This window comes from Callorhinchus milii, unplaced genomic scaffold, assembly GCF_018977255.1.
Source record: "Callorhinchus milii isolate IMCB2004 unplaced genomic scaffold, IMCB_Cmil_1.0 Scaffold3, whole genome shotgun sequence".
In the NCBI taxonomy this organism is placed as follows: domain Eukaryota; kingdom Metazoa; phylum Chordata; class Chondrichthyes; order Chimaeriformes; family Callorhinchidae; genus Callorhinchus; species Callorhinchus milii.
In genome coordinates, this window is record NW_024704744.1 from 8,517,438 (window position 1) to 8,544,181 (window position 26,744).

The 26,744-nt window shown below is 41.8% G+C and overlaps 1 protein-coding gene across 1 annotated transcript in view; it reads right to left on the minus strand.

Moving 5' to 3' along the window:
* Window positions 1-11,565: 11,565 nt before the first annotated feature.
* Window positions 11,566-26,744, minus strand: part of agpat5 (1-acylglycerol-3-phosphate O-acyltransferase 5 (lysophosphatidic acid acyltransferase, epsilon)) — a 66,719-nt gene continuing 51,540 nt past the window's right edge. Inside the window, exons 7-8 of the mRNA XM_007894038.2 lie at window positions 15,838-15,961; window positions 11,566-13,446 (exon numbers count right to left, since the gene is read on the minus strand). Of these exons, the coding sequence (XP_007892229.2) occupies window positions 13,221-13,446; window positions 15,838-15,961 (350 nt within the window). The 3' untranslated portion in view covers window positions 11,566-13,220. The remainder of the gene's footprint in view (window positions 13,447-15,837; window positions 15,962-26,744) is intronic.

Consider the following 26,744-nt stretch of genomic DNA (forward strand, 5'->3'; position numbering starts at 1 on the left):
ATTTGTAAAGGTTCAGCGTAACTTCCCCTTATATTCTCCGCCTCTATTCAAAGAGCCGAGGATTGTATGTGCTTTTTTTTTGTTAACCCGTCTTGTCGACTGGTCGTGCCGACCTTCAAGGTTTCTGTGAATCCCCGGGTGTCTCTCTGTTCCTGTTCCTTTTTGAAACTGTACCGTGTAGTGTGTATCGCCTCTCCTCATCCTCCTCATCCTCCTCATCCTCCTCATCCTCCTCATCCTCCTCGCAGAATGCACCATTTCACACTTCTCCGCATTGAATTCCATCCGCCACGTGTCTGCCCATTTCGCCGGCCTGTCTATGCCTCCTGCCGTCTGCTGCTATCCTCCTCGCTGTTTACCGCCGTCCCAAGCTTTGGGTCATCTGCGAACTTTAAATTGTTGCGTCTCTGTACACCCACATCCAGGTCTTTAATATGGATTAAAAATGAGCAGTGGTTCTCATACCGACTCTTGGGAGACACTATTGTGTACCTCCGTCCAGTCAGAAAAAAAACACCTGTCGCACCGCGACCCTCTGCTTTCTGTCTCCCAACCAATTTGGGATCCGTGCTGTTATTGTTCCCTTAATGCCACAGCCTTCAATGTTGCTCACATTACGTGGCACTTTATCAAACCAAACCCCTTTTGAAAGTTCACATACACACTGTCAACCGTTTGACCTTCACCAACCCTCTCCGCTACTTCATCGAAGAACTAAATCAAGTTAGTTGGACGTGATTTGTCATTAACAAATCCTTGTTGGCTGTCCTTTATTAACGTGTTTCTTCCCAAGTGAAAATTAATTTTGTCCCGGATTATGGTCTTTAGAAGTTTCCCCACCACCGACATTAGGCTGACTGGTCTGTACTGTAAAGCGTTAATAAATTTGGGACCCGGCGGTAAAGTAAGGACCGACACAAATTCTTCTATCAATTGATATTTATTAATACAAATTAGTAAGGTTATGCAAGTTACAACCAGTTAATCAATCAAAGGTAACGCTTACGTATATTTAGTAGAATTCACCACAAGGAAAGTTGGTTGGACCAATGTTGTGGAAGAAGTGGAGGAACAACCAACTGACCGACTGGTACCAGGATTTTAAGTGTCGATCGTTGATCGTTATGTTGATGGTTGTCTCGATCTTTTTCTTCCTGTAAAACCTTTTAAGATTTCCAAATCTTCTGCTCTTCTCGTATCGTTGAGAATTATCCTTAAGTTTAAATCTGGTAAAGACATACACTTTGACCTTGTAAAAAAAATCTGATGTTCAGCTCCACAAAAAGCATCTTTTGAGTCGGATTGTCTCCTCCTGTCACCAATATCCATAGCTGTCAACATCCCCTCAGCTTTATCAAAACTCCAGCAGTTTGTTTCAAGCAAGTCTGAGTAATAATAATAATCCTTGCATTTGATATAGCACCTTATCACAGCTTTGAGACGTCTTAAAGCGCTTCACAGGATATACTGTAAAGTGAATTGACTGTATATATTGTAGGCGAAACGTGGCAGACAATTGCGCACAGCGGTGTCCCATAAACAGTCCAATTTATTATTTTTTTTGAAGGAATTATTACCTCCGGAAAAGCGATCTGCCAATCGACTAACAATGTGAGGAAACTTGCCCAACATTTTGCCCTGCCAGGAATCAAACCCAGGTATCGTGCGATGTGAGTACTACAGGTTTAACGGCCATTGCGTAGCTCACAACAACGTCTTAGCAACGATGAGGTTGAAACTTTGCGTTCTGGAAACACGTTTCCACTGCCTTCACGCACCTGCAGCTTTCCTGAAGCAAACAGAATGAGTCTCCGCGATTTTCCCCGGTCAACTCAAGACAACTGAGAAATTCTGGGATTGCTTACAGTCGTTAGCAGGTTTATCCCTTAATATACATTTCAAAAAATGTTCATCTGCATTAAAGATCAACAAAGTATTTATTAACTGCAGCAAAAAGAGATGTCGCTGGTAACAATCAGCAGGTCGGGCAGCATCTATGGAGAGAGGAAAGTGAGTTAACCTTTCGTCCGAAAGTATTAACTGCAGAATTAGTTAACATTTTAAACACTGTTTAAATAAAGTAAACGTTTTGAACTTGATTTAAATAAAGCTAAAACGCCATTTATCGCACCGTACAAACGGTTAATTTGTTAGACTTTTGCTCCTTCTCGCACCCAATGTTTTCACTTGCAGGATTTGTCTTGTATTTATTTGCCTCAATAACATTTTCCTTGGTTTTGTTGATGCCGAGACACCACTAGAGGGCAATGGTTAAATGGAAATGAGGTCTGGTTGGACCACTTTCTCTTCGATAAATTCCCATTATCTGCTGCTGGATCAGTGAACCCGGCCCTTCAGCGAAGCAGACTCGAGGGTAGTTTTTTTTTTACCCCCTCGGCTCCTTATAACCCTGCAGGTCAAAGCCTGATATGTAGCGTGGTTGTAGTAGGAACAACGACAACACCTACTTGCATTTATGTAGATCCGTTCACGTGGGATAGCATCTCGGAGCGCTTCGCAGTGACGGAGCTTGACGCTGAGCCGGGAGGGGTGGGAGGGGGTGAGGGGGAGGCGACTGTGCGCGTGGTTGAAGAGGAAGGTCTTCAAGTGCGATGTGAAGACGGGCGAGGAGGTGGCAAGGAAGAGGGATTGAGGCAGTAGAGTTCCAGAGTCTTGGATCAGAGTGGCTGAAAGCACAATCATCAATCAGGGCCGGATTAACCTCCTGTGGGCCGGGTGCTAAAAAGATTTGTGCGCCCCCATTTTCGTGAGCTCTGTTTATAAGTACCTGACCCAGTGGATGAATGGCTCCTTGAAAGGGTTGGGGATTGTGAGGTAAAATAGGAGCATCGATTCACGGGGTCCTTCGGCAGTCAATCACTGCCGGGGCGCTTAGGAAATTTCCTGATAGCCAGTTTGTCGCTGAATGTGCCCCTTCCTAGTGTGAGCCGGGCGCCATTGGTAACCTGCCGTCACCGCCGCGGAGGGGGCGAGGAATGTGCAGGGGGCTGGAGCCAGCTGAGCGAAGGCAGTGGGTAGAGTTATGGTGGGTAAGCAGGTCGGAGAGGCAAGGGGGTGCCAGGGAATCAAGTAATTTGTATGTAAGTGTCCACGGATCTTGAAATTGATCTGTTCTGTAATAAGGAGCCAGTGGAGCCTGGTAAGGACTGGGGTGATGGGGTGCGGAGTTTAGCACAAACGAGGAGGCGACATGTGCGTGGATGAAAGTTTCAGATGCATTGAGTGTGAGATACGGTGGGAGGCGGGGAATGTGACGTAGGTGGAGGAAAGGGACCGGATGCGGGGCAGGAAGGTCAGCTGGGGATCAAATCAGATGCCTAGATTACGCACACGTTCAGTGATTCTGAGGGACAGGCTAGGAAGGTTAAGGAAGTCGGATCCGTGGGTGAGAAGACGGTGATGGAAGCCCAGGAGTGTGGCTTCCGTCTTGTCAACATTCAGCTGCAGAAAGTTGGCGCTCATCCAGGCCTTGATGTCTGTTAAGTAGAGGGCAGAACATCAGTGGATTCTGGGGTCACAGCTGGAGGAGAAGTAGATTTGGGTGTCGTCTGCGTACATGTGGAAGTTGACTGCATCATCGGTGACACCATCAGAATGAGCATCTAGATGAGAAATAGGAAGGGCCAAGGATGGAGCCTTGGGGTACATCACAAGGTGATCTAGTGGAGGTGCTAGAGGAGAGGAGAGGACCCATCTGCTGAGAGGTAGTGATGGTGGTAGGTTAGGGAGGTTGGACTCGAAATAGGAGAGTGTGGTCCCATTGAGGTGATGAGGGAGGAAGGGAGAAAGATGAATGAGGATGGCATGATCCACTGTGTCATAAGCAGCGGAGAGAACCAGGAGGGCAAGGAGGCAGAGGGAGCCCTGGTCACAGAGAGAGAGGACATCATTGGAATATAGGGACACAGGAACATGAGTAGGCCATTTAGCCCCTCGAGCCTGAGATTACGGCTAATCACTGTGTGGGTGTTGTGAGCAGGTTGGAAACCAGACCGGAGGGGCTAAAGTAGAAAGCTTAACACGTACCGGTAATTTTCCTACTGCTGTGGAATAGGAAAATGGCAGGTGGCCTGCAATAGAAAGCTGCACGGTATTGATTGGTTAAACTCCTGCAGTATTAGGTGGATGGAAAACATAGGGTGAGGATCAGTTTCTCCAGAGGACGAATATTCTGTGCATTTCACACAAAAAACGAGCAGCAAATTTGGAAACCCTTTATTTTGGAATACTTAGCATCAAAGGTTATCGATTGATGACATGGACTTATTGTTTCCATCAACGTGTGCTGTTATTTTAACAGTGTTTTGCGGGGGCTGACGAGATGCAGTTAAATAAATTAGGAAAATAATTCATTGTGATATCTCTGCTTTTTCAAAAAAACTACAATGGGGATGAAATGAGCTCCTCACACATCCTGAAAGCAATTCAAAATACTTTCACCTGAAAGTTTTTCTTGTCGCTCTATTACGCTCTGAAGCTATCTCAGCTTGGCCCGGAGCAGCTCGTGTGGCTGACACTGCTGTGAGCAATTGGCTGCCGTGTTTCACCCACAAATACACAGTCAATTCACTTTACAGTATATTCTGCGAAGCACTTTAAGACATCTAGAAGACTTGATAAGGTGGTGTATCAAATGCAAGGATTATTATTATGCAGTGAGCTAGTGAGCGCACAAAGTGCCCCCATTTGTATGGATTGTCCAAAGAAGAATTTGTCTGTATTGCATTTGGCTCAGTTGATGGCTCTCCCGCCTCTGAATCAGAAGCGCTACATTGAGACTTTGAGCTGACTCCAATGTACACGTTCACTCGAGTAAATGGTGCACTGGAATGTCAGAGGTGCTGCTCTTGGGACGTCCTCCCGATGTGAAGGGCACAATACGAATGTAATTTTATTGTTGTTGTCGTCGTCGTTCTTTGGGTGAGACGTTAAACAGGTGAAGGGAGTTTCTCCTGATGTGCTGGTCAAGCACTCTGGAACGCTCCCCTCCGTGAGGGGAGCTATATAAATGCAAGTTGTTGTTGTTGTTCAGTAACATTCAAAGAATAAAACACAGTCATTTACTCGATGGCTGTTTGCGGCACATTGCTGTGTACAAATTAGATGTAGCACTTGCCTACAAATACATGGTCACTACACTTTATAATTTAAATTTGATCCTCTATACAATGTAATATAATTTAATCCTCTAATCCTCAGACATTTTGAGGACATGATAAAGCACTATATCAGATGCAAGAATTATTAAGTCTGGATCAGTGCAGACTTAATGGCTGAATGGCTTCTGAGCTGTAAATTTCTTTGTTTCTATGGTAAACCAGAAGTTGTTGTTGTAGGGGGAAAATTTGCAGTAGTTTGTTAACACATCCCTTGCGCCAATTAACATGAGGAACGGATTCTGAAACAATCATTGTAGATTTATAAGTAAATCTGATTACTTTTATGCATAAGGACACAACTTGGATAAACAGGACAGAGACAGTTGCGTTTCATTATGTGACACTGTAACTCAGTGTAAACAATGTCCCAAACGGATGTGAAGGACAATTACTGTAGAATGGGATAACTGATACTGAAACATTCCTCCAGTTTGAGAATAGCTAAAGCAAAGTTAAAGAGGATGTTAGAACATTAAAAGATAACGGTGGCAACAAAGCTCATAAATGATTACATTAAAAGAGGCCATTAGCAGAGATAAACAATTGAACAGTTTCCAACAATCACTTTGGAAAGGATAATAATAATAATAATAATCCTTGCATTTGATATAGCGCTTTTCACGTCGGGAGGACATCCCAAAGCGCTTCACAGAACACACTGTAAAGTGAATTGACTGTATATTTGTGGGCGAACGCGGCAGCCAATTGCGCACAGCAATGTCCCACAAACAGTCGTAGATTGAAAATGACCAATTTATTATTGTTTTGGGTTTTGGAGAGATTATTATTAGGCTCTGTGTGGAGTAAGGAACCTTGCCCAAGGTTTCGCCCTCTGCCTGGAATTGAACTCAGGTCTCTCACTTGCAAAGCGAGTGCTCTAACCACTGAGCTACAGGACTCCACGATTATGATATACCGGGAAAGCCAATTACAAGCAACCTTTGATATAGCGCTGCCTCACTTGTCATAAAAATAATCCGCACTTTGATATGGCATCTTTCACAATGGGAGGATTTCTCAAAGCACTTTAATGTAAAGTGCAGTGACTGTGTATTTTGTAGCTGAATCTGGCAGCCAATTGATCAACTTGAACTGGAGGATTGATAGCCAGGACCCCGGGGAGAAACTCCCTTCCCTTTTCAAATAGTGCCATGGGATATTTAACGTCCACCTGATCAGGCAAGTGAGACCTTGTTTAATGTTTCATCTGAAGGATGACACCTCTGACAATGAAACACACTCCCAGCACTGCGTTGGAGCGTCAGCCTAGAGCCAATATGAGTCCCAAGGTCGGGCTTGAACCCACAAGCTTCTGACTCAGAGGGGCGAGGGTTACCAGAGCCAGGCGGACACACAGCGTTAAAGTTGCCGATTTTTGAAAATAAGTCACAAGGAATACTGGAAATAGGAGAAATGACTGCTCCTGCCTGAGGAGCAGTGATGGGATCAGTTCATCTGTACCTCTCTTGTGGTCTCACGATGAGAATAGAATGTGGGAATGCACGTCCGTCCCTCTGAAAAGCACAAGAACAAATGGTGCAAAATAAGATCATTGTTTGGGGAGGGAAACCTTCCCCGCAAAGGTCTGAGGTATTGCAGCTGTCACAATGCACTTCTGACAAAGATAAACGACAAGCTGGTGTTCATAAAGGAGGTTGACCATTGGACAGTTTCCAACAAACCAAATGCCCGAAAGGAACTAATTGCAATGAGAAAACAGTGATTTTGAAAGCTGCTCGACAGTCATTGAGGAGAAACAAGAGTTCGCACACAACGGCACAACATGAAACCCCAGCGTCGTTAGTCAGGAATGGATTAAATAATGTGGCCCATTTGCATTTGATCCACAAAACCTACTTGAGAAAATATTTGCTGTTTTACGAGCCAGTGCTCCCTCTCAACGCTGTGAAACATAACAAATCACGGCCTTAATGTAACTCAATACCACCTCTGAAGTGTAAATCAGTCTCTGCCTGAGACTGAATTCCAATCACAAATTAAGTTGCTTTAACATAAGAATGTGAGAATAGGAAAATATCCTCCGTGGGCACTCACTCTTGTCGGTCCTGGCTTTTCTTCAGCTTGTTCCTATCCCAAATTCACACTAATGTATTGTTTGCTCAATGACGAGCTGATCCTATTTCCTTTTGTGTGCTTCGATCGAATAATAATAATCCCTGCATTTGATATTGCGCCTTATCACGCTGAGACGTCTTCACAGAATATACTGTAAAGTGAACCGACTGTATATTTTGTGGGCAAAACGCGGCAGCCAATTGTGCACATCAGTGTCTCACAAACAGTCATGGACTGAGTCATGATCAAATTATTATTTTTTTGGAGGGATTATTACCCCCAGAAAGTGATCCAACGATCGAATAATAACCAGGTTCCTACTTACTGTTAGGTAAATAGAGGCATGTGGAATAAGGCACCTTGCCTAAGATTTCACCCTGTCGGGAATCAAACCTGAAGCTGGGTCCTCCAGCTTGCGAGGCAAATGCTCTACCCAATATCCTACAGAACTCCACGAATCATTAGTTCCTACATGAGGTGCCTTCTATTCTGCAAGTCTACAGCTCAAAGTGGTGCCGTCATTCAGATGAGACCTAACCCAAGGTCCCGTCTACCTGTTCCGGAGGCTATTGAAGATTCCATGCAAAAAGAGAAGGGAGTTTTTCCCAGTGTCCCAGCCAACAGTCCCCCAGATAAAATCTATCATTCACTTCATGGCTGTTTGTGGGATATTGCTTGTGGAGTTGGGCTGTAGTCTTTGTCTACAAATGCAGTCACTCCTCTTCACAGTAAGTCCCGTGAAGAGCTTTTGAGTCGTCCTCCTGACGTGAAAGGCACTATACCAAATGTAAGCATTATTATTTTTACTATAGCTTGTTTTCCTTTATTTCTGGCTTGAACACAATTTTGCATCCTGACTCTCAATTTGTAGAGTGGACTCCTGTAGTGCAGTGGGATTAGCGAACTTGCCTTACAGGTGAGAGAACCCGGATTTGATACCCAGGGAAGACGAAACCTTAGGCAAATTTCCTCTGTTGACCTCGCAGTAAGTAGGAACCCATTGTTAGTTGATTAGCGGATCGCTGTTTTGGGGATAATAATCCTTTTAGAAAAATATTAATTTGGTTACTCAATCCAGGATAGTTTGTGGGGACAGTGCTGTGTGCAATTGGCTCCTGCGTTTCATCCACAAAATTCACTTGACGGTGTATTCTGTGAAGCGCTTTGAGACTTCTCGAAGACGTGATAAGGCGCTATATCAAATGCAAGAATTATTATTAGAATTCCTTCAGTTATTTTTACAAATGTTGATCACTCCAATCTAGTGCTGGGGAAATGCTGCATTGTCAAATGTGCTGTTGTTTAGATGAGATGCTAAACTGAGATGCCATCTGCTTGTTCAGGTGGATATAAAAGATCCTATGTAGTATGTGAAAGAGTGGAGTTTCTCCCATTTGTCCTGATTAAAAATCCAAATAGAAAATTGGGTTATTCAATTCACAGCTGTTTGTGGAACTTTGCTGTATCAAAATTGGCTGATGTTTTCCTACGAACTACACGGTCGCTATACTTTCCAGAACTCAGTGAAGCATTTTGATGTGATTAAATTTAAAATTAAATTAAACTGTATTAAATTTAAAAACTACCTGTTGGTGAAGGAGCCTTTAGTGTATAAATGAAGTGTTGGAAGCAAGATGATCCAGTCTGGGACCTGTTGTTAGAAATGGATGATTAGAGGATCTGAAACTGATCGGAAATGAATCCTTTCCAAATTCCTATTTCGATTGCTTTTTCCCCAAAATGACCATCTGTTGCAGATGTTGCGGAAGATTAGAGTTTGGATATTAATAACAGCTAATGACTTAGATAATGACATATTGGCAACATCCTTGGTCTCCTTCTGGTTGCTTTCATTGCCAATTCTTACTGCTGGGAGTGGGAACAGGAAGATTTGTGGTCTGACCATCAGCCTGTCATTATTGAATAAGGTCCTCGACCCACTGTAGATTCTTCGACCTCTTGGAATGCTTGGCACAATTTCCAAATAGCGAATTATCAGACTCATCAGAAGACACCAGCTAGAACTGGCTCAGGGAAGGACCTTACTGATTTAATCCAGATGTTGGAGGCAGAATTCAAAAATACAGATGGAAATAAATAAATCGAAGCACAACTTGGTACTGCGAGCAGGCGGAGCAACAATATTCACTAAAGAGTTAAATCATTTTACAAAACGCAGAATACGACAGATGCCGGAAATCTGAAAACAAAAACAGAAGTCGCTGGGAACGCTCAGCGGGTCGGGCAGCATCTACGGAGAAAGGAAAGCGAGTCAACGTTTCGGGTCCACGACCCTTCGTCAGTTAAATGATGTGACTCGAAAGGTGACCCTCGATCGAGTAAAGTTGGCGAAGAGTGTTTCAGAATGAAAATCTCTTAGGTCGTATTTATGTGGTACACAATGGATTTTACTTGTGAGAATAAAAAATATTTTCTACTCGACAACTAGAGGGCGACATTTATTGACGCGAGTCACTCGATAACATTCCGCGTTTTACTTTAAAGTGGATGGACTTGTGGGCGAAAACAAGACTTTACTCCGTGAAGCGTTTTGAGACGTGCTTTCAGTGTGGTAAGGTGCTAAATCAAATGCAAGGATTATCATTACATTGTGAGTGGTTGACCCCTTTATGAACAATAACCACTTGAATAAACTGCTTCAGGAATGAAGTCGCAAATATATCTTTTTTTTTTGAAACTCGGATTTGAGCTAAACCCAGGACTGAGTAACTTCCCCGTTAATTGTTTTAAATTTTAAATGGGGATGATATTATAATAGACCTACATCTTACAGACCGGGAGCTCACTGGTATGAATCATGACTTGTGCTGGTCTCAGCTGGAGCTGTATGGGGAGGGAAAGTAATTTTAATCCAACACTTTGCTCGCCACAATACCAAACTCTTCTCTACGCAAACTGCAAAATATCCAGAACTCTGCAACCTATATCTTTTCTTGCAATATCACCCCTACCCTCGCCCACCTCCATTGACTCCCAATACCCCAGAGAATTGAGGTCAAGATCCTTGCCCTCGCATTTATATCCTTTCATGGACTTTCCCTTCACTATCTCTGCAACCTCCTGAAACCACTCTAACCTGGCCGGTCCTTTCACTCAGCGGGCACCGGCCTGCTTCATATCCTCTGCTCTACCGCTCCACCATCAGAGATCGGACTTTTAGCCAATCTGTCCCTACTCTCTGGAACTTTATTCCGGAGTCACAATGACTAGTTTACGTCCTGCCCTCTGCCCACCTCACCATCGGCAGCCGTGCCTTCAGCCTTTCTGGAATTCTATCCCAGACCCTTTGCCTCACCCTCTCTCTTGCCTCAAGGCCCACCTCAAGACCTTCCCCTTTAACTGCGCCTTCGGTGGCTCTCCCATCCGTACTCTCCACACATCCTGATCCCAACACCCAGCTCGAGCGCAATACTCGACTGTCCAGCACCTTGGGAAGTCCTCCCGACGTGAAAGGCTACACAACTGTAATTTGTTGTCGATCTTCTGTCACTCCTTTCAAGGTCAGTCTCAAGACTTACCTCTTTGACCATCAGTCATCTCCATCTACTGGTAGTGCGTATGTGCGAGAGCCAGGTGAGAAGACGTCAGGTCTCTGCAGTTAAGTGCTGGCCAAGACTCACACATTAACAAGGGAAGGGTCAGGGAAGCAAAGAGCAACCAATGCCCATGGAATCACCATGCCAGCACGAGGAGACCGGGAACCAGGATCAGAGAAAGAAAGAAAAAAACATCCAGCATGCGTCAACTTCAATTCAGACACACAATGAAGAGTAAAAAAACACAGCTGACCGGCAATAGTGTACTTTATCTTTTGGAATTTATTTTATGGATCAAGTTACACAAATCATATCGTTTAAAAAAAAATTAAAAGAAAATATTAAACCCTAAATATCTTAGGAGAATGTGTCACTGTGATAAGTATTATATAAATGTACCAGCCTAATAAAACGAGTTCATAGTCCTTTCAAAAATTGAATATCAGAATAAACTAAAGGCAATTTCTACTATATTACATACAAGAAACTGAGATTGATCACACTGACATTGCACCATTTTGAAATATCCCAAAAGTGTGTAAAAATGTTGATAGCAATACCCACTATTGTGCTCTTTGGAAACAAAACTGCAGGACGTATAATCGTGCAGTAATAAAGGACGTCTAGAAAATGAATATAAATATTTACTTTGCTTGTACTATTTTTGAGGTAAGTCAAATTAAGCGAGGGTCTGAGGATTTGGTATTTAAAAGCATCTGCTCTGATGACAGATGTCTTCATTATCTTCTAGATTTGTGAATCAAACTTATAGTAAGATTAAAAAACTACATTTTGTGCATTGGGATAGCGTGGGTTGTCCTGTATGTACTGCATGTAGAGCACAAAGCCTGCGCGCTCGAGAAATCACAAGTAGAGACTTAGTCCAATCTCACCAGCCCACAAGGGGGAGTGTTTGCTTTCCACAAGAAAGCTCAGCTGGAAGTTGGCATCGAGATAGATGCATTTGGAATATGCCTGTATTAAGACTGTTAGTACCAGTGGTGAGGATGAACCTGTCCATCACAGGCAAAAAGGCACATGCTTTCTGTAAATACAGTGAATGGCACATCAAGGCATCACTCATTTCAGAGACCAGTAATCATTAAGCAACGTGTTAGCTAAATGACAAGCAGAAGATCCACAATCATTTATCCACATATAACGTTAACATGTACTATAACTGACCAATTCCCCAAAGCTTTACCTACAATGTACTGTATATGAAACTAAATGCAAGATGATAAACATATATAAAGCATTACATTAGAGAAATTAACAGTCTGACCAGAAATTTTATGTACAATCAGCACGTACATATTCTATCAGAAATTCCAGTAAATAATCAGGGGAAAATAAATCACTATGACCTTAGAAAGCTAACTAAAAGTAAGCGTTTGACCATCTTTTGTCAGTGTGCCGATACCTGTAATTGCATTGGTTTCATTGTAGAGTGTTCACAAAGTCCTGTTACCCCCTCCCCCACCTCATCCTGTTATTTTCTTCCTTATAATGAATTTCTATTTTCCTGTTGCAGATGAGTCGTGTGCAACAATGTGTGACACCAGTAACTTCCACCTCACTCCATCTATGGCACCGAACATGGTGACGGAGCATGTCTACCATGAAAATGCTGGCGCTCACACACTGAGATCCTCTGGGTGTCTAAAGACAGTTAAACACTTGCACTGAATACAATTAAGTACTTCTAAATGCAAGTATCATCTTTCTCCCACGTTTCAGTTGGTGGTCAGTGCAGCGGGTAAAAAAAACACACGGGGGTAACAGGACTTTGTGAACACTCTGAATATTACGTTACAAAACAATTTCAGCTTACCTGGAAAACTCAATTTGATTGATTGTGCGTGCAAATGAAAGCAATTTAACGAGTTGACCAATCTGAGCAGCAATGATCTAAATTGCCTCTAAATATATTGTTAATTTAACCCAAAAATGCAATCTGAAGACGAATGGGAAGCTTCACATACAGTATTGGTAGCCTTTGTAATGTGAAGTGCTGTAATTCACCCCAAGTGGAAGAGCTGTAGCAATTTGTATTGTCAACTCAAGTGTATTCTCAGTCCTCAATGGCAGCTAATTGCACAATATTTGAATACTTAAAACAGCACACAAGAATTTGCATCTAAAACTGCACAGAAATACATCAGAGCACTAAAACTACTGGGAGCAGCTGAACAATTATCACTAGTACTACCTTACAGCCATATTAAACAGGTACATTTCCAAAATAATGTATTCATTTCAGTCATTAAGGCAATATTTTTTCATTATATAATATAAAAAAATTTCAACAGCAGTACTGAAATCCGATTTCACAGACATCTTCCAATGATGTCTACACAAGCAATTATCTGGATTATTCTATCTAATGAAGAGATATGAAAGAATTTTAGGGTCTAACATTAACCCATAGCCAGCCTATTAAAGTCCCATAAAGCCACGTATTCAAATAAATCTTTCTTCCGGATTCTGACAGCAACATGGGGAGTGTCAGACCACTAAGAAACAGCACAGATGGTAGAGTCCTCATTAGGCTCAACTGTGTTAAGCGACCTTCTCCAGGAAACTTGAATCTTTTCTGTTCATCTTCTGCTTCATAGAATTCTGTTAGCAACCTGCCAAAAGAAAGGGGTGGGAAACGAGAAAAAAAAATGTAATGGAAGTTCAAAGTCATACAAAATGAAACGGGGATTAAGAATTCAGTACACCGACTAGTCTTAAGTTAAGTTTTCATCCGTTCTAGGCATATTCCTGTATTTAATTTTTTTACGAAAAATTGCATTTGATATAAGCACCTTTCACGTCACAAAACTGTCGCAAAGTACTTCATTGGATTCACTGTAAAATGTAGTGACTGTGCATTTTGTGGGTAAATGCTGCCGCCAATTTGCGCACAGCAATGTCCCACAGGTAGGCTCAAAGCGAATTTTATTGTTGGATTATTGGCCAGGGAGGGCACTGTGAGGAACTCCCTTCTCTTTTTAAGTTATGCCATGGGATCTTTGACATCCACCTGAAAAGGCAGGTGGGACCGCGATTTAACGTCTCATCTGTAGGTCGGCACCTCCAACGACTGCACTTGAGTGTCAGCCTACACTGAGAGCTTAAAGTGTCGACGTGGAGCTCAAACCCACAACTCTGGAGTCGGAGGCGAGAGTGCTTCCAACTGAGCCAGGGGGGGATTTCAGCACGTTAACATTCAGAGTGGGTTGTGGTGGAAATGTGAAAAGTGATTGGAAATAAAAGGCTGCTCAGAAAATGTCAGCACATGGTTGCAATTGTATACAATTACACTGCAAATTCCTCAGAGATGGAACGGGTGAAACAATAGGAGCCCTGGGACCCAGGCTAAAATGCTCTTCAAAATGAAAGGCATCGATCACACAGTTAGCAATTGATTTTAACTTCATTTACGAGTCTGCTGGCTGAACACTGCTGTACATTTGGCAAAAAGGTGACCGTAAATTTTTGCTCCCTAAAGGAAAGTGGATTTATCACAGCTAAAAAATACTGTACATCACTTTCCTCACGACTCTGAATGCTGCAATTATATCACGATGATCCACCTAGTGTTGGGTGACCTTTGACAACATTAATTCTCAAAAGTTCTGTTCAGTTTTACAAGTCCGACCTATTATTCCATGGAGGATTTTCAAATCTTAGTCTCGTGGTGATCACTGTCTGCAGCAGCGACTGGACAAATTCCATGAAAGGTAGAATAAACAAACATGGTTTCTCTTCCTATGAACCAGGAGTTAGTCGAAAAGGAATGAGCAAGTCTTGCAATTTGCGAAGAACATTACAGCTAAAATGCAACAGAAAAGCTAACAAAAATGCGCACCTAAACTCTTCAGTAAATGGATATAAAATATCATCTCCTTCCCCTCCCAAAAAGGTGATCTAGAAGCTAAGGCAGATCACAAACTAGCACAAATGTACTCTTGTATTGTATAACCTTGTGGAACAAGAAAATAAATATTCATTGGTTTCAAAGTAGCCATTCACCAAATGTTTGGAGAGCTCCAACAGCATGGATTTAGTGGAAAAGATCATTTATTTCACTCCCCAGATATTGTGGAGATTATCGTGGGATTCTCTCAGTGTATGCTGACACTCGAGTGCAGTGCTGGGAGCACCGTGTCGTTGGAGGTGCCGACCTACAGAGCAAACTGGATTGGAACACAGTTTATAGTGTTGTCTACACTGAAGCAGACAAACTGAATTCTGATTACAAGCTTGGACTGAATATGCAATTAAATTTTCAATTCTTTCTTAGTTTTATACAATTATCCCAGAGAACAGGGACATAGGAATTAGGAGGAGGTTATTTGGCCCATTTGAGCCAATTTTGCCACAGATCATTCCATGACCTACATACTACAATTTCTTTGCCGTGTCCCTTAATATTTTTATTCCCCAAGTATCTATCCATCACTCTCTTAAATCCCCCCCCAACGCATTTCTCATTACAGGGCAATGCATTCCAGATTCTTATTGCTCTCTGTGAGAAGAAATTCTTCGTCTCATTCTTAAACTATTTTGCTCTAATTTTAAGGTTTGGACCACTTGTAACTGATGTACCAGCAGGAGCAAAAAGTCACTTTTTTGCTTATTTTATCAAGCCTCAAGAGCTTGATCAAATCCCCTCAGTCACACACAATACATTCCCAATTTATTCAGCCTTTCACTATAGATTAGACAAATTCCTCCCTTCGGAGCACTATATCAAATGCAAGGATTATTATTATAATAATTATTATTATAATTATTCCTTCACCAGCTAATAAACCCAAATTCATCAAATTTCCAGGAACCTATCAAGTTCATATTTGAATTAAACTCAGGATTGTGTTAAGAGGGAGATTAGGAGAAACTTGTTTATGCAGAGCCTTATTGGAATGCTTTGCTGTGAGTCACTGTTAAGGCTGAGACTATAAACGTGTTTGTATGCATTTGCTTATTGGCCGTAATGATTACCAATGTGACAGAAAAGTACAGTTACTCACTTGTCTTTTATTTCGAAGCGCTCATGCAGCCACCTCTTCAAGAAACTAGGTTCCTCTGGAATTCCTTTCATCTCTAGACGTTCCACAAATATATGTACTGCATTGCAATCCTTGCATAAGAATTCTGTGAACCAACCAAGGAAACAAATATTGAATTCACTGCAGATACAAATATTGTTATCGTAATTTATTGAGAAAAGCATGAATTTTTTCATTATTGCACTTCAAAAAGGCTCAATTACTTCTTCAGAAATGCTGCAAAAGAAAGTCCTTTTCCAATTTCCAATGCTGTATTTTGTAGATTGTTTTCTGAAGTTAATTCTGTGCACATGTTCCCTTTGTACATGGCACACCATAACATCCACCAGCAGACTAGAGAATTGGTCCCTTGGGAGTGCAACAGGCACCGACCTACTGGGGTTTTGGTTCTTTTACAGCTGTCAGGAACTGGGATTGAGAAAGAGGTGTTAATTGAAGTGTGGCTGGAAAAAGGGATCCAACACCTGGTGCGCGACAGCTCCAGGCTCAGTCTGTGCATCGCCTGCTTTGATCAGGTTTGAGCTAGGCTGTAAATCAGGATGAAGTGTGCTGGAGCCCGTTTAGCAAGACTACCTGTAGAAGTTAGTTTCAAGAGCAGTACAAATTGAGCACTGCTCTTACATAGTCCCTTTGAAGTACTCTGGGATCACATTGGAAGGCCCAAAAATATTCAGGTCTATTTTACTCTTGCTTCTTTGGACAAATTCAGATCCTTTGCTTGTGCAGTCCTGTAGGGTAGTAGTTAGAGCATTCTATACACAAACAAGAGGACCTTGGTTCGATTCCCCGTAGGACGAAACGTTACATAAGTTTCTTACTCCACATGCGTTTGTTTGCCCAGCAGTAAGTAGATACCCGCTTGTTAGTTGATTGGCGGATTGCTTTTCCAGGGGTAATAACCCTTCAATGTTTTAAAAAATAATTTGGTCACTCAATCCACAACTGTTTGTGGGACACTGCTGGGCACAATTGCCCACAAAATACAGTCAATTCAATTTACAGTATAATCTGTGAAGCACTTTGAGATGCCTCGAAGATGTGATAAGGCACTATATCAAATGTGAGGAATATTATTATTATTATACGAGGAGGATTATCAGTATATGGAAATGTCCAACCAAAAACTGTTTGAAACAGAATTCATAATAGTTTTTAAAAAGTATTAGACAAACATTTGAAAAATAAAAAAAAATAAAAGGGTATGCGGAATGGACATTGGAGTGCCTTCTTTGCTGTAAAATTCTGCAATTCTAAACAATGATCAGGTTATTTTTGGAGTTCAATGCAGACACAGAATTCCAATAACATGTTTTTAATGGCCCTGATGCAATACAAGTAATATAAATCATAATGCTAGCTCCACAATGCTCTGAAGTGAAGTGACTTGTATAAACACGACGTTACTCATTCCTTTTCAGAAGTCCCTTCATTTTTGATAAGCAAGATTGTCATCAAATCCTGATTACTTCCATACATCTTCACAAAGTATGGTCAGTTCAGTACACCTACATAGAGAGTACCTGAGCATGACTAATATCATTAAGGGCTTAAATTACATTACTAGGTTCATACTGGATTAGTAACAGACACGAGACTCAAGTGAAAGGCCAAATGGAGAGAAAGCATGATAGAATAGTTAGGGGACTCCTTAGGCTTTAAAAGTCTAATGTTTGAGACAAATTGAGGAAGGCAAGGAGCTCCAGAATATTCAGGTCATGGGAAAGAGTGAGCTCGCAAAGTAGTTTGCGCAACGCGTCTGAATTTCAATACAGTGAAGACACAGGGAGTAAACGTGCATTACACAATGTATTTGGAGCGTGGGAGGAGCGTGGGACAATCATGGGAGAAATGTTCAGCGATGCTTTGCCCATAAAGCACTGATAAAATAAAGAAATATGACAGAGAAAGGGAGGTTTGAGGTGTAAGTAGGGTCCTTATCAGACAATACAAACACATAAAGAAGAAACTGTACTGAAACAGTTGATTTAAATAGGTTTGTATTTTTGGATTTAAAAAAGTCCATTTTTAATGCGTATTCATTGGCCTTTCTGGTTTTGTTTCCTGCAGTTTAATGAGCTGAGCCAGATGTTTGCACGTATTTGAGAAGTAGACTCACTGGTGAACCAGTGATGCAATAACCACTTAAAGCTGCAGAATGAAGGGACTACCAAAGTTATTTTTACTGCACTTTTCTCAAAGGAGATGAACATTCTTTGGGAGTGGAAAGAGGAACTGCAGCAGTGTGAAAATAAATAGTTAGAATAAAAGTGCTATTTTTATGAGGACTGGATATTTCATTAAGTTCTCCCAGGTTTCATATCTTTCAATTTACTTTTGGCCCAATACCTGAAACTAAGAAGATAAGTACATAGCAACCAACAATACCAATACTCCCTGCACCTCCTGCCCAAGCGAACACATGCACACACCACATCCTGTATATGGATGCTTTGGGCCATCTAAGTATGAACTGCCACTACATTGCTGAAAAAAAGCCTTTTGGTGCCCGTCCACTTAATGCAGATCAGAGCAGCAATTGAGCAGAGTGGAAACATCACTTACTTAGTAATGTTTTTTGAAAATGACAAGAGCCCCTCTGTAATAAGAGTGGGGGGAGCAAAAGCACATCTTCCAAAACCAGTTTGGGATAGACAGAACGGTTTGAGAGCAGGGATGGATAACCTGGACCTTATACTTCACATTCTCTGAGAATCAAAGTTTACTGCAGAGAAGGAGATCATTCAACCCGTTTCTGTGCTGGTATTAGCTACCAGCACAGAAATAGAGTTATTTGCCCACTTACCCTGACTTTCCTTATACAGTTCAATATCATTGTTCAATATTTACCAAATTTCCATTTGTTTTGGCCACAAAATACAGTCATTACACTTTACAGTATATTCTGTGAAATACTTTGAGACGTCTCGAAGACGTGATCAGACACTACATCAAATGCAAGGATTATTATCATTATTTAAATGCTACTATGGACCCAGCTTCATAAGACATGTTTGGTAAAACATTTCATGTTGTTGGAAACCTCAGTGCTGAAACCTTCTGGCGTTAATCTTCTGCAGTATATGTGCACTGTACATTTTTACAAATCAGCATTCAGCCAGTCAGTGAAGCTACCAAGACATGATGGAAACCCGCAACTTTCAATTATTTTTAGTATGTACAGAGAGGAAAGTGAAGTGTGGAACAAGATGTGAAAGAATGAGAGAAGCAATCAAGAGTGGTGACAGTGCACCAAAAAGTGATGGGATGATTTATATCGTCACCCGATAATAATAATCCTTGCATTTGATACAGCGCTTATCATGTCATCGAGACGTCTCAAAGCACTTCACAGAATATACTGTAAAGTGCAGTGACTGTATATTTTGTGGGAGAAACAATTGCGCACAGCAGGGTCCCACAAACAGTCATGGATTGAATGATCAAATTATTATTATTTGNTTTTTTGAAGGGATAATTACTCTTGGAGCTGTACACTTCCCTAACCACAGCATTAATATGCAACGCTTCTTGGTGAATAGACCTGAACAAGTAAATGCTCTCAGTGAGCCACTACCCTCATAACCTCATATATAAAATGGACCATTCACTTCACGGCTGTTTATGGGACAATGCTGTATGCAAATTGGTTGCTGCATTTGCCTGCGGATATGCAGTGACCGCACATTACGTTAAATTCTGTGAAGTATACTTCAAGCCGTTTTGACAACAAAAGCGCTGTATTAAATGCAAGGATTCGGGTCATTGTTAGTACCTTCACACACACTCTAAACAGTTTTTACAGGCTTGATAACATTAAAACATCTCAAGGCACTTCACAGAATTTATGGTCAAGTGCAGTGATTTTTTTATATAACAAAAATGGGAGCCATTTTTCAGATGGCAAAGTCCCACAGCCAGCCGTGAGATATATGACCATTTAACTTGGCCACCAGGAGAAACTCTCTTCCCTGTAATAATTCTGATATGGGATCAATATTAAGGACATGTATAGAATTTTATTAATTTACACATAACAGATAGAATAAATCTGCCTCATCCCTGACTATTACCAAGTTACTCCCACAGGGTATGCTTGAGCCATGATACCCTCCCCACCTCATGGTCAGGCAGCACAGCTAATGGGTTGTGGTGACTTCTGTGACCAGATAGTACAGCAAAACCATAGGAAGGCAATCTTCTGTAGTATATGTCAATGAATGTACAGGATTGGAAAAGACCATTGCAATCCATTGTGTGTCAGCCTGGCTATGTGGTAGCACTCTCACCTCTGAGTCAGAAGGCTGTGGGTTCAAGCCCCACGTCAGGACTTGGAATCGGTCATCTAAGCTGACGCTCCAATGCAATGCTGGGGTGTTGTTCCATCGTCGGAGGTGCTGTCCTTCGGATGAGACGTTAAATTGAGGTCCCTTCTGCCTGTTCAGGTGAACATTAAAGAATCCATGGCACTACTTAAAAATAGATGGAGTTTCTCCTGGTGTCCTGGCCAACAATTCCCCAAATAAAATTGGTTACTCATTCCTTCATTGACTGTGGGACATTGCTGTGTGCAAACTGGCTGCCGTATTTTGCCCACAAAATACACAGCCAATCCACTTTACAGTATATCCTATGAGACGCTTTAAGACATCTCAACGACATGATAAGGTGCAATATCAAATGCAAGGATTATTATTGTTATTCTCTATCCAGTTCCAAACAAATTAAAAATGGACAAAATCCCAAATCTTGCAATAGTCTTGCACTACAAGTGTGTCAGTTGGCAATGTCTGAAAGTTTGTTGCATATAACTTACTACTTCTTACAACATGTCATTTGGCTGGTTTCTAAACTACGCATAAGGAAGTGGATCTAATAAGTGTGCTTTCGTATTTACCACAAAAATAAAGCATAATTATCTCAAGAAAGTTATGGTAGACATTGTTCAATAGTAGAGTTAAGAACATTCTTAAAATGGGTAACAGTATATTACTGAAGGTATGTAAACAACCCTGGACATTTAGGGCATGTTGTAGATTGGAGGCAATCTTCTGTGGTATATGTCAATGAGTTGAAACAGCTGGCTTTCATCACAGAGATCACAAGGGAACACAAATCGTCCCAAGAACTTAATTTCACAACGTTTGAACATCACTCCCAAGGGCTCCCAATTGGTGTTTGCTTTAACATGGCTAACTCGTCAATGTTTCAAATGGATTGCCGTCTACAGCAAATACATTCCAGTAGTTAAGTCAGAATGCAGGATTAAACAGTCCTTGCAGTCATAAACAGAATTTGTTTTGTCAAGTTCTCCTTTCTTCTCCTTAAAGGCGTTGGTTTGATTCTTTCATGCATTCAATTACTCAAGTGGTCATTCACTCGCGCATAAGTCTTAATAATCGGGATCATCATTCTATTCAACCATGAGAGAATTTGGATCTGAACCCAATCCAGTATGTGCTGTGTTTACACAATGCACCAGTAGGATAGCAATGGCTGCTCCTTTCCTGAACCTGCAGTTCTAAAGCTAACTGTAACATCCATATTGTTGACCTGTCTGAAATCAGATAGCAGCATAGATTGTAATACAGAATTTGACTGAATTTACAGCACGACACATTAGATAATGCAGTAGAATACTATGTATCCTCAAGACTACCTGCATGTCCACTCCTCCTGTGATGCAGATGAAAAACTAGGCCTGCGACACTGGCAAAAAAACATGTAGTTGTGTGCAAGTGCATAAATTTGTGCGCAAGGTGACTACAATTTAGCCCCGCAGTGGGAATGTGAACCAATAGTGCAAAGGAATATTTGTATAGGAATCTAGAGATGGTCAGAGTGTCAGAGAGAGAGAGAGAAGCACTCAAAGAGAAAGTGAGAAAGACTCTGAGGGCAAGATGAAGAAAGACAAAAGTCAGAGAGCAAGTTAGAAAGAGTGGCTAACTGGTAGGTGGGGGGTGGGGTGGAGAAAGAGAGAGAGAAGGACTTACACAACACAATGCATATTGACAATATCACTTCTGATAGAAACAGCTTTTTGGTTAGCACTACAGCCAATTCTGCATCACGTCCAATTATCTGCACTGTATGTTGATCCTTATCAGGGGCAGTCTCAATTAGTGTGGATAATCAGCTCTCTACTGTATTCCTTAGATGGTCCTAAGTGCCTGATCAAGTTTCAAAATGTGAAACTCATGAATAAAATCTTTCCAAGTTATACAGACTGAATCCCAGAGCATTACGGCCTTGAGCAAACCTCCCATTTGGTTAAATAAGATATCAATGCACAACTCTGGTAAAGCGAACCAAAGGGGACGTAACCTTAAAATGAGTTACTAATTTTGATTAGACGTGAGTTCGGAACATGTTTCACACAGAGGGTGGGAAAATGTGGAAATGTACTGTTCTGGAAATCCACAGAGACAGAATAAATTGAGATGTTTAAATGGCGACACTTAAGAAAGAAGGATATTAAGGATTATGGGGAAATAATAATTCTTGCATTTGATATCATGCAGTCGAATTGCCTCAAAACACCTCAAAGGATTTACTGATTTGACTTTGTTGCTACGAATAGGGCAGCTGACAGGGCTATGCTTAATTTACATTACAATACTATATAGCGCCTTATATGTCAGGAGGATGTTTCAAAGCACTTAATATATAATAACCTACAAATTACAGCCCTTTGTGCAACACTGAAAATTATTAATGCATTCCAGAAGCTTAAAATATATCACAATTTCCCTGAAGGCATTTATTCAAAAAGACCACAATCTCCCAGGGCCAGCTCCAAGAAAGTGACTCCTTTTTATTTAAGTTTCGTTCTTTTCAAACGTCATTTTCAGTCTCATCTTTAATCATGAATGTCTTACTTGAAATTACACTAACCATCTGAAATCTGTAGCACTTCACTTACCATTACATTTATCCTATTACTACATTCAAATGTAATTAGTTTGTTTTAAAACAAAGCAACTATTGCCAGGCTTTCCACCTTTACCCTCTGCAGCCTGAGAGTTGCCAAGAACAACTGTGCAGAAACAGCACTGAGAAATTGCTGTCTCTCTCCAGTGAAGTTTGCCACTTTGACCACACTCCGTAAAAAAATATTCGGGTAACTGTGCTTACTCTTAACTGAGCAATTGTCTCAAACATGTTTCTGTTTTTTTAAAAACGAACAGCAAACATTGAAAATGTCGTTATCCAGATGTTCCCAGGCCAAAGTTGGCACAGCTAAGACATTATTTTGTGTATTTGGTTTCTTTATATTGGAAGAACATGCATTCTCCCGACTCGTCACTTACTTTTGGTTGCTTTTTCCCATGCTTAGAACATTATAGAAATCAACCCGGCAGCACTCAAATTGCCACTAATCTCCTGGGTTGCGGCCAGCAGCAAACATCAACGGCTAATAATATTTGTTAAGCAAACTTGCTAAGCTATTTTAGCAGATAACTTTGCTTACGTCAGGGACACCAAAATAAATTACAATGGAATCACAGCAACTTGCAAGCTGAATCTAGCTTGAGCCCACTTTGGTGCTTGGCTGAACCACGGCACAAAATGAGCTGAACTGGACAATTGTACCCTCACTTGCTGCAGCAATCCCAGGCCACAGATAGCAATCTAAAAATTATGTAACGGAAGTCCAATTTGACCTCCACAAGTAAACACTGCTTGCATGAGATCCCGAGGACAAATCTGACCACGATTAGTCAACCGGCAGCGTACAACATTGATATTTTATCCAAATAAACAAACCAACTGGAACTCTTGAACAAATATACTCTACAATTTAAAAATTAAAAGTCTGAATATTTTTGTCAGGTTTCCTGATTCAGATAAGGTACAAACAAATTAAGTGGGTGGGTGTAGGGGTCAGTTTCATCCATCTATTCTTCAAATAAAGAATAAGATCAACAGGTCAAAAGCAGGTCAAAAGGAACCATAAGGTTAGATGTCATTTTTTCTTTCGGGGGTGGGGAGGAGTACATGGTCCTTTTTGTGAGGAAAAGAGGTAAAAAATAAAGAAACAGGATTACATTCTGCTCCACACTTCCAATACTGGCAACAGGAATGAAGCTGGCAGGATTGCCATCATTGTACACTGGACACTGGTTAAATAGATGAGATGTACTACTGAGTAGTGAGTAAGATTGCTGGATAGTGAGGTACTGAGCTACACAGACCAATAAGACCCAAGATTCAATACCATTTTCTGCAGTGAGTTATTTGATTTCATTGGAAGTGATGGCAAGAGTGCTTTACCGGGGTTTACCTTCTGGGCTGCTATCCAAACCAAAGATACTTACATGCGTGTTGAGTGCAGAAAGGAACTTGCAACATGGAACTCAAAGTCTAAGATGACACCCCAATGTAATGCTGGGGGGGTAATGCACTGCATCGGTGTGCCCTTTGGATGAGATGTTAAAGATCCCATGGGAATCCCCCTGGTGTCCTGGCCAACAATCCCCCAAATAAAATTGGTCATTCATTTCCTGGCTATTTGTGGGACAATGTTGCGCACAAAACACTACACTTTACAGTATATTCCGTGAAGTGCTTTGAGACATCCCCCTGATGTGAAACAACAACAACAAAATTACATTTATAGAGCGCCTTTCACGTGGGGAGGACGCCCCAAAGTGCTGGACAGTCAGCTGTCGGGGCCCGAGCATGGGGGGAGGTGTGGTGTAGGGTTGAGGGAAGGCAGAGAGGTGGGAGGGAGACCAAAGGTACGGTCGAAGAGAAGGTTCTTGAGACCGGCCCTGAAGGAGCCAAGGGAGGAAGCGAGGTGAAGGGACCGTGGGATGGAGTTCCAGAGCGTGAGGGCAGAGAGGCTGAAAGCCCGGCCACCGATGGTATGATGGGTCGGGCGGGAGACATGGAGCAGACCGGAGCCCGATGAACGGAGGAAGTGGCAGGTTGGTAGGGAGTCAGCAGGTCAGAGAGGTAGGAGGGGGCAAGGCCATGGATGGCCTTAAAGGTGAGGACGAGGATCTTGAAATCAATCCTCTGGGAGATGGGGAGCCAGTGGAGTGGGGGAGGGTGGGAGTGATGGGGGTCACGGAGCCTGGTGCGTAAGAGTACACGAGCTGCAGAGTTTTGGATGATCTGCAGCTTGTGAAGGGAAGAGCTGGGAAGGCCGATGAGGAAGGAGTTCCGGTAATCGAGCCTTGAGGTGACGAATGCATGGGTGAGGGTTTGGGCAGCCTGAGGGGTGAGGCAGTGGCGGAGTCTGGCAATATTGCGGAGGTGGTGGTAGGCAGTGCCGGTCATGGCGCGGATGTGGGAAAGTCACTATATCAAACGTAAGGATTATATTACAAAATGTTTTCCACACAAACCCATCTTTGAAAGAAAGTTCACGGCCGAGGCTACTAAATCGTGCTGTTAAGAAATAAATTCTTAGCATTTTCTTAGTTTTTAAAGACTTTAAGTAGCTCCTTCAATGGAATAGTGGATAAAGGTATCAATCACTCTTTGTCCATCAAGCCAGGAGTTTGTAACCTACTTCTATGTTTCCACTCAGCAGTCAAACTTGTTCAGATTTTACACCCTCAATGCCTGTAATCTTCCTTACATTTGATAGTGCCTTTTGTGTCAGGAGGACGTCCCATAGCAATTCACAGGATATACTGTAACTGCAGTGACTGCAAATGCAGCCTTTTTTTTAAAATTCCTCAAAAACAGTAGATTCCCATATTGGAAATCTTCTTTAAACCAATTTCTTCCTCTTGGGTTGCCAACTCTTACTGGTGTAGAGTTCCAAGGGCACCTCACCCAAGTGGTCATGCTTCATGTGTAAGCCTATAGCTAGTGCTTGTTGGCAGGCAGTCAGCCGTGGGGAGAAATCACAGCAGAGGCCAATCCAGTTCTCACCAGACCTTCACACCCGCAATCTTTCCAGCAGAGATCACTGGATAGCAATCAGAAGAAGGAATCCTGGCTGAGTTTACATTTCACTGCCTTGGGGAAGAAGGGAAAGAAAGATCAGACCAGGAGTTACTGTAACACTCCACAGTGTTGTTCCAGCTGAGATCAGAGGGTGCCGGGCAATTCTTACTGTAAGCATTTACATTATAATTTTTTTGAACAATCTCATCTATTATGGTTTAATTAATTCTCATCTCTTAGGGCACAGCTATATGTGTTGCATGAGAAAACATTCCACTGTAGCCAAGTCATTTAAACTACACATAATGTTTTTTCTCTGAATCAACGAGACACTTACACTTCCATGATCTCAAGCTCCTGCGTAGTATGAAGTCAATGCGCCTTGACAGCCTTGGCAAGTTTGGCAGCTTTGACCGTAGGTCAATACATTTTAAAAGAAGCCAACGGTTAAAGCAGAAAAAGATGGGTCTCAGTTTTGTTTTAAGGCGCTATGCACTATGCAGAGGCACGATTCATATGCTCAAATAATCCAATTAAAACCATTTTGTTAGAGGAAACAACGCACATTATCCGTTTCATAATCCAACTACTGGTCTCATAGTCCCAGTCTCCCAGCTTTCCTCTTCACTATCAGTCCTTTACCTTTCATCCTTCCTTATTCTCCTGCTCAGTCTCTCTTGCTCTCTCCCCCCTTTCACATACTTGATCTACAATTAATCAATAGTCCAAAATCGGGTTAACTCCAGAAGTACCCCATCGCACACTCTGGGGTCGATGAATGGAATTCTCAGCTCGGTTTTGATATTCTTAAGCATGGTGATGGGTTGTTGCATGTGTCAGACACCTGGCTGACCAAAAATAACTATTCTCCCTTCCTCAACCCACTTTGCTACCCGTCCATCCCTTAAATTGTATATCTTTTCCGCTGCTCCCTGGTACACAATGCACAATCTGCTGCACCTTACTTA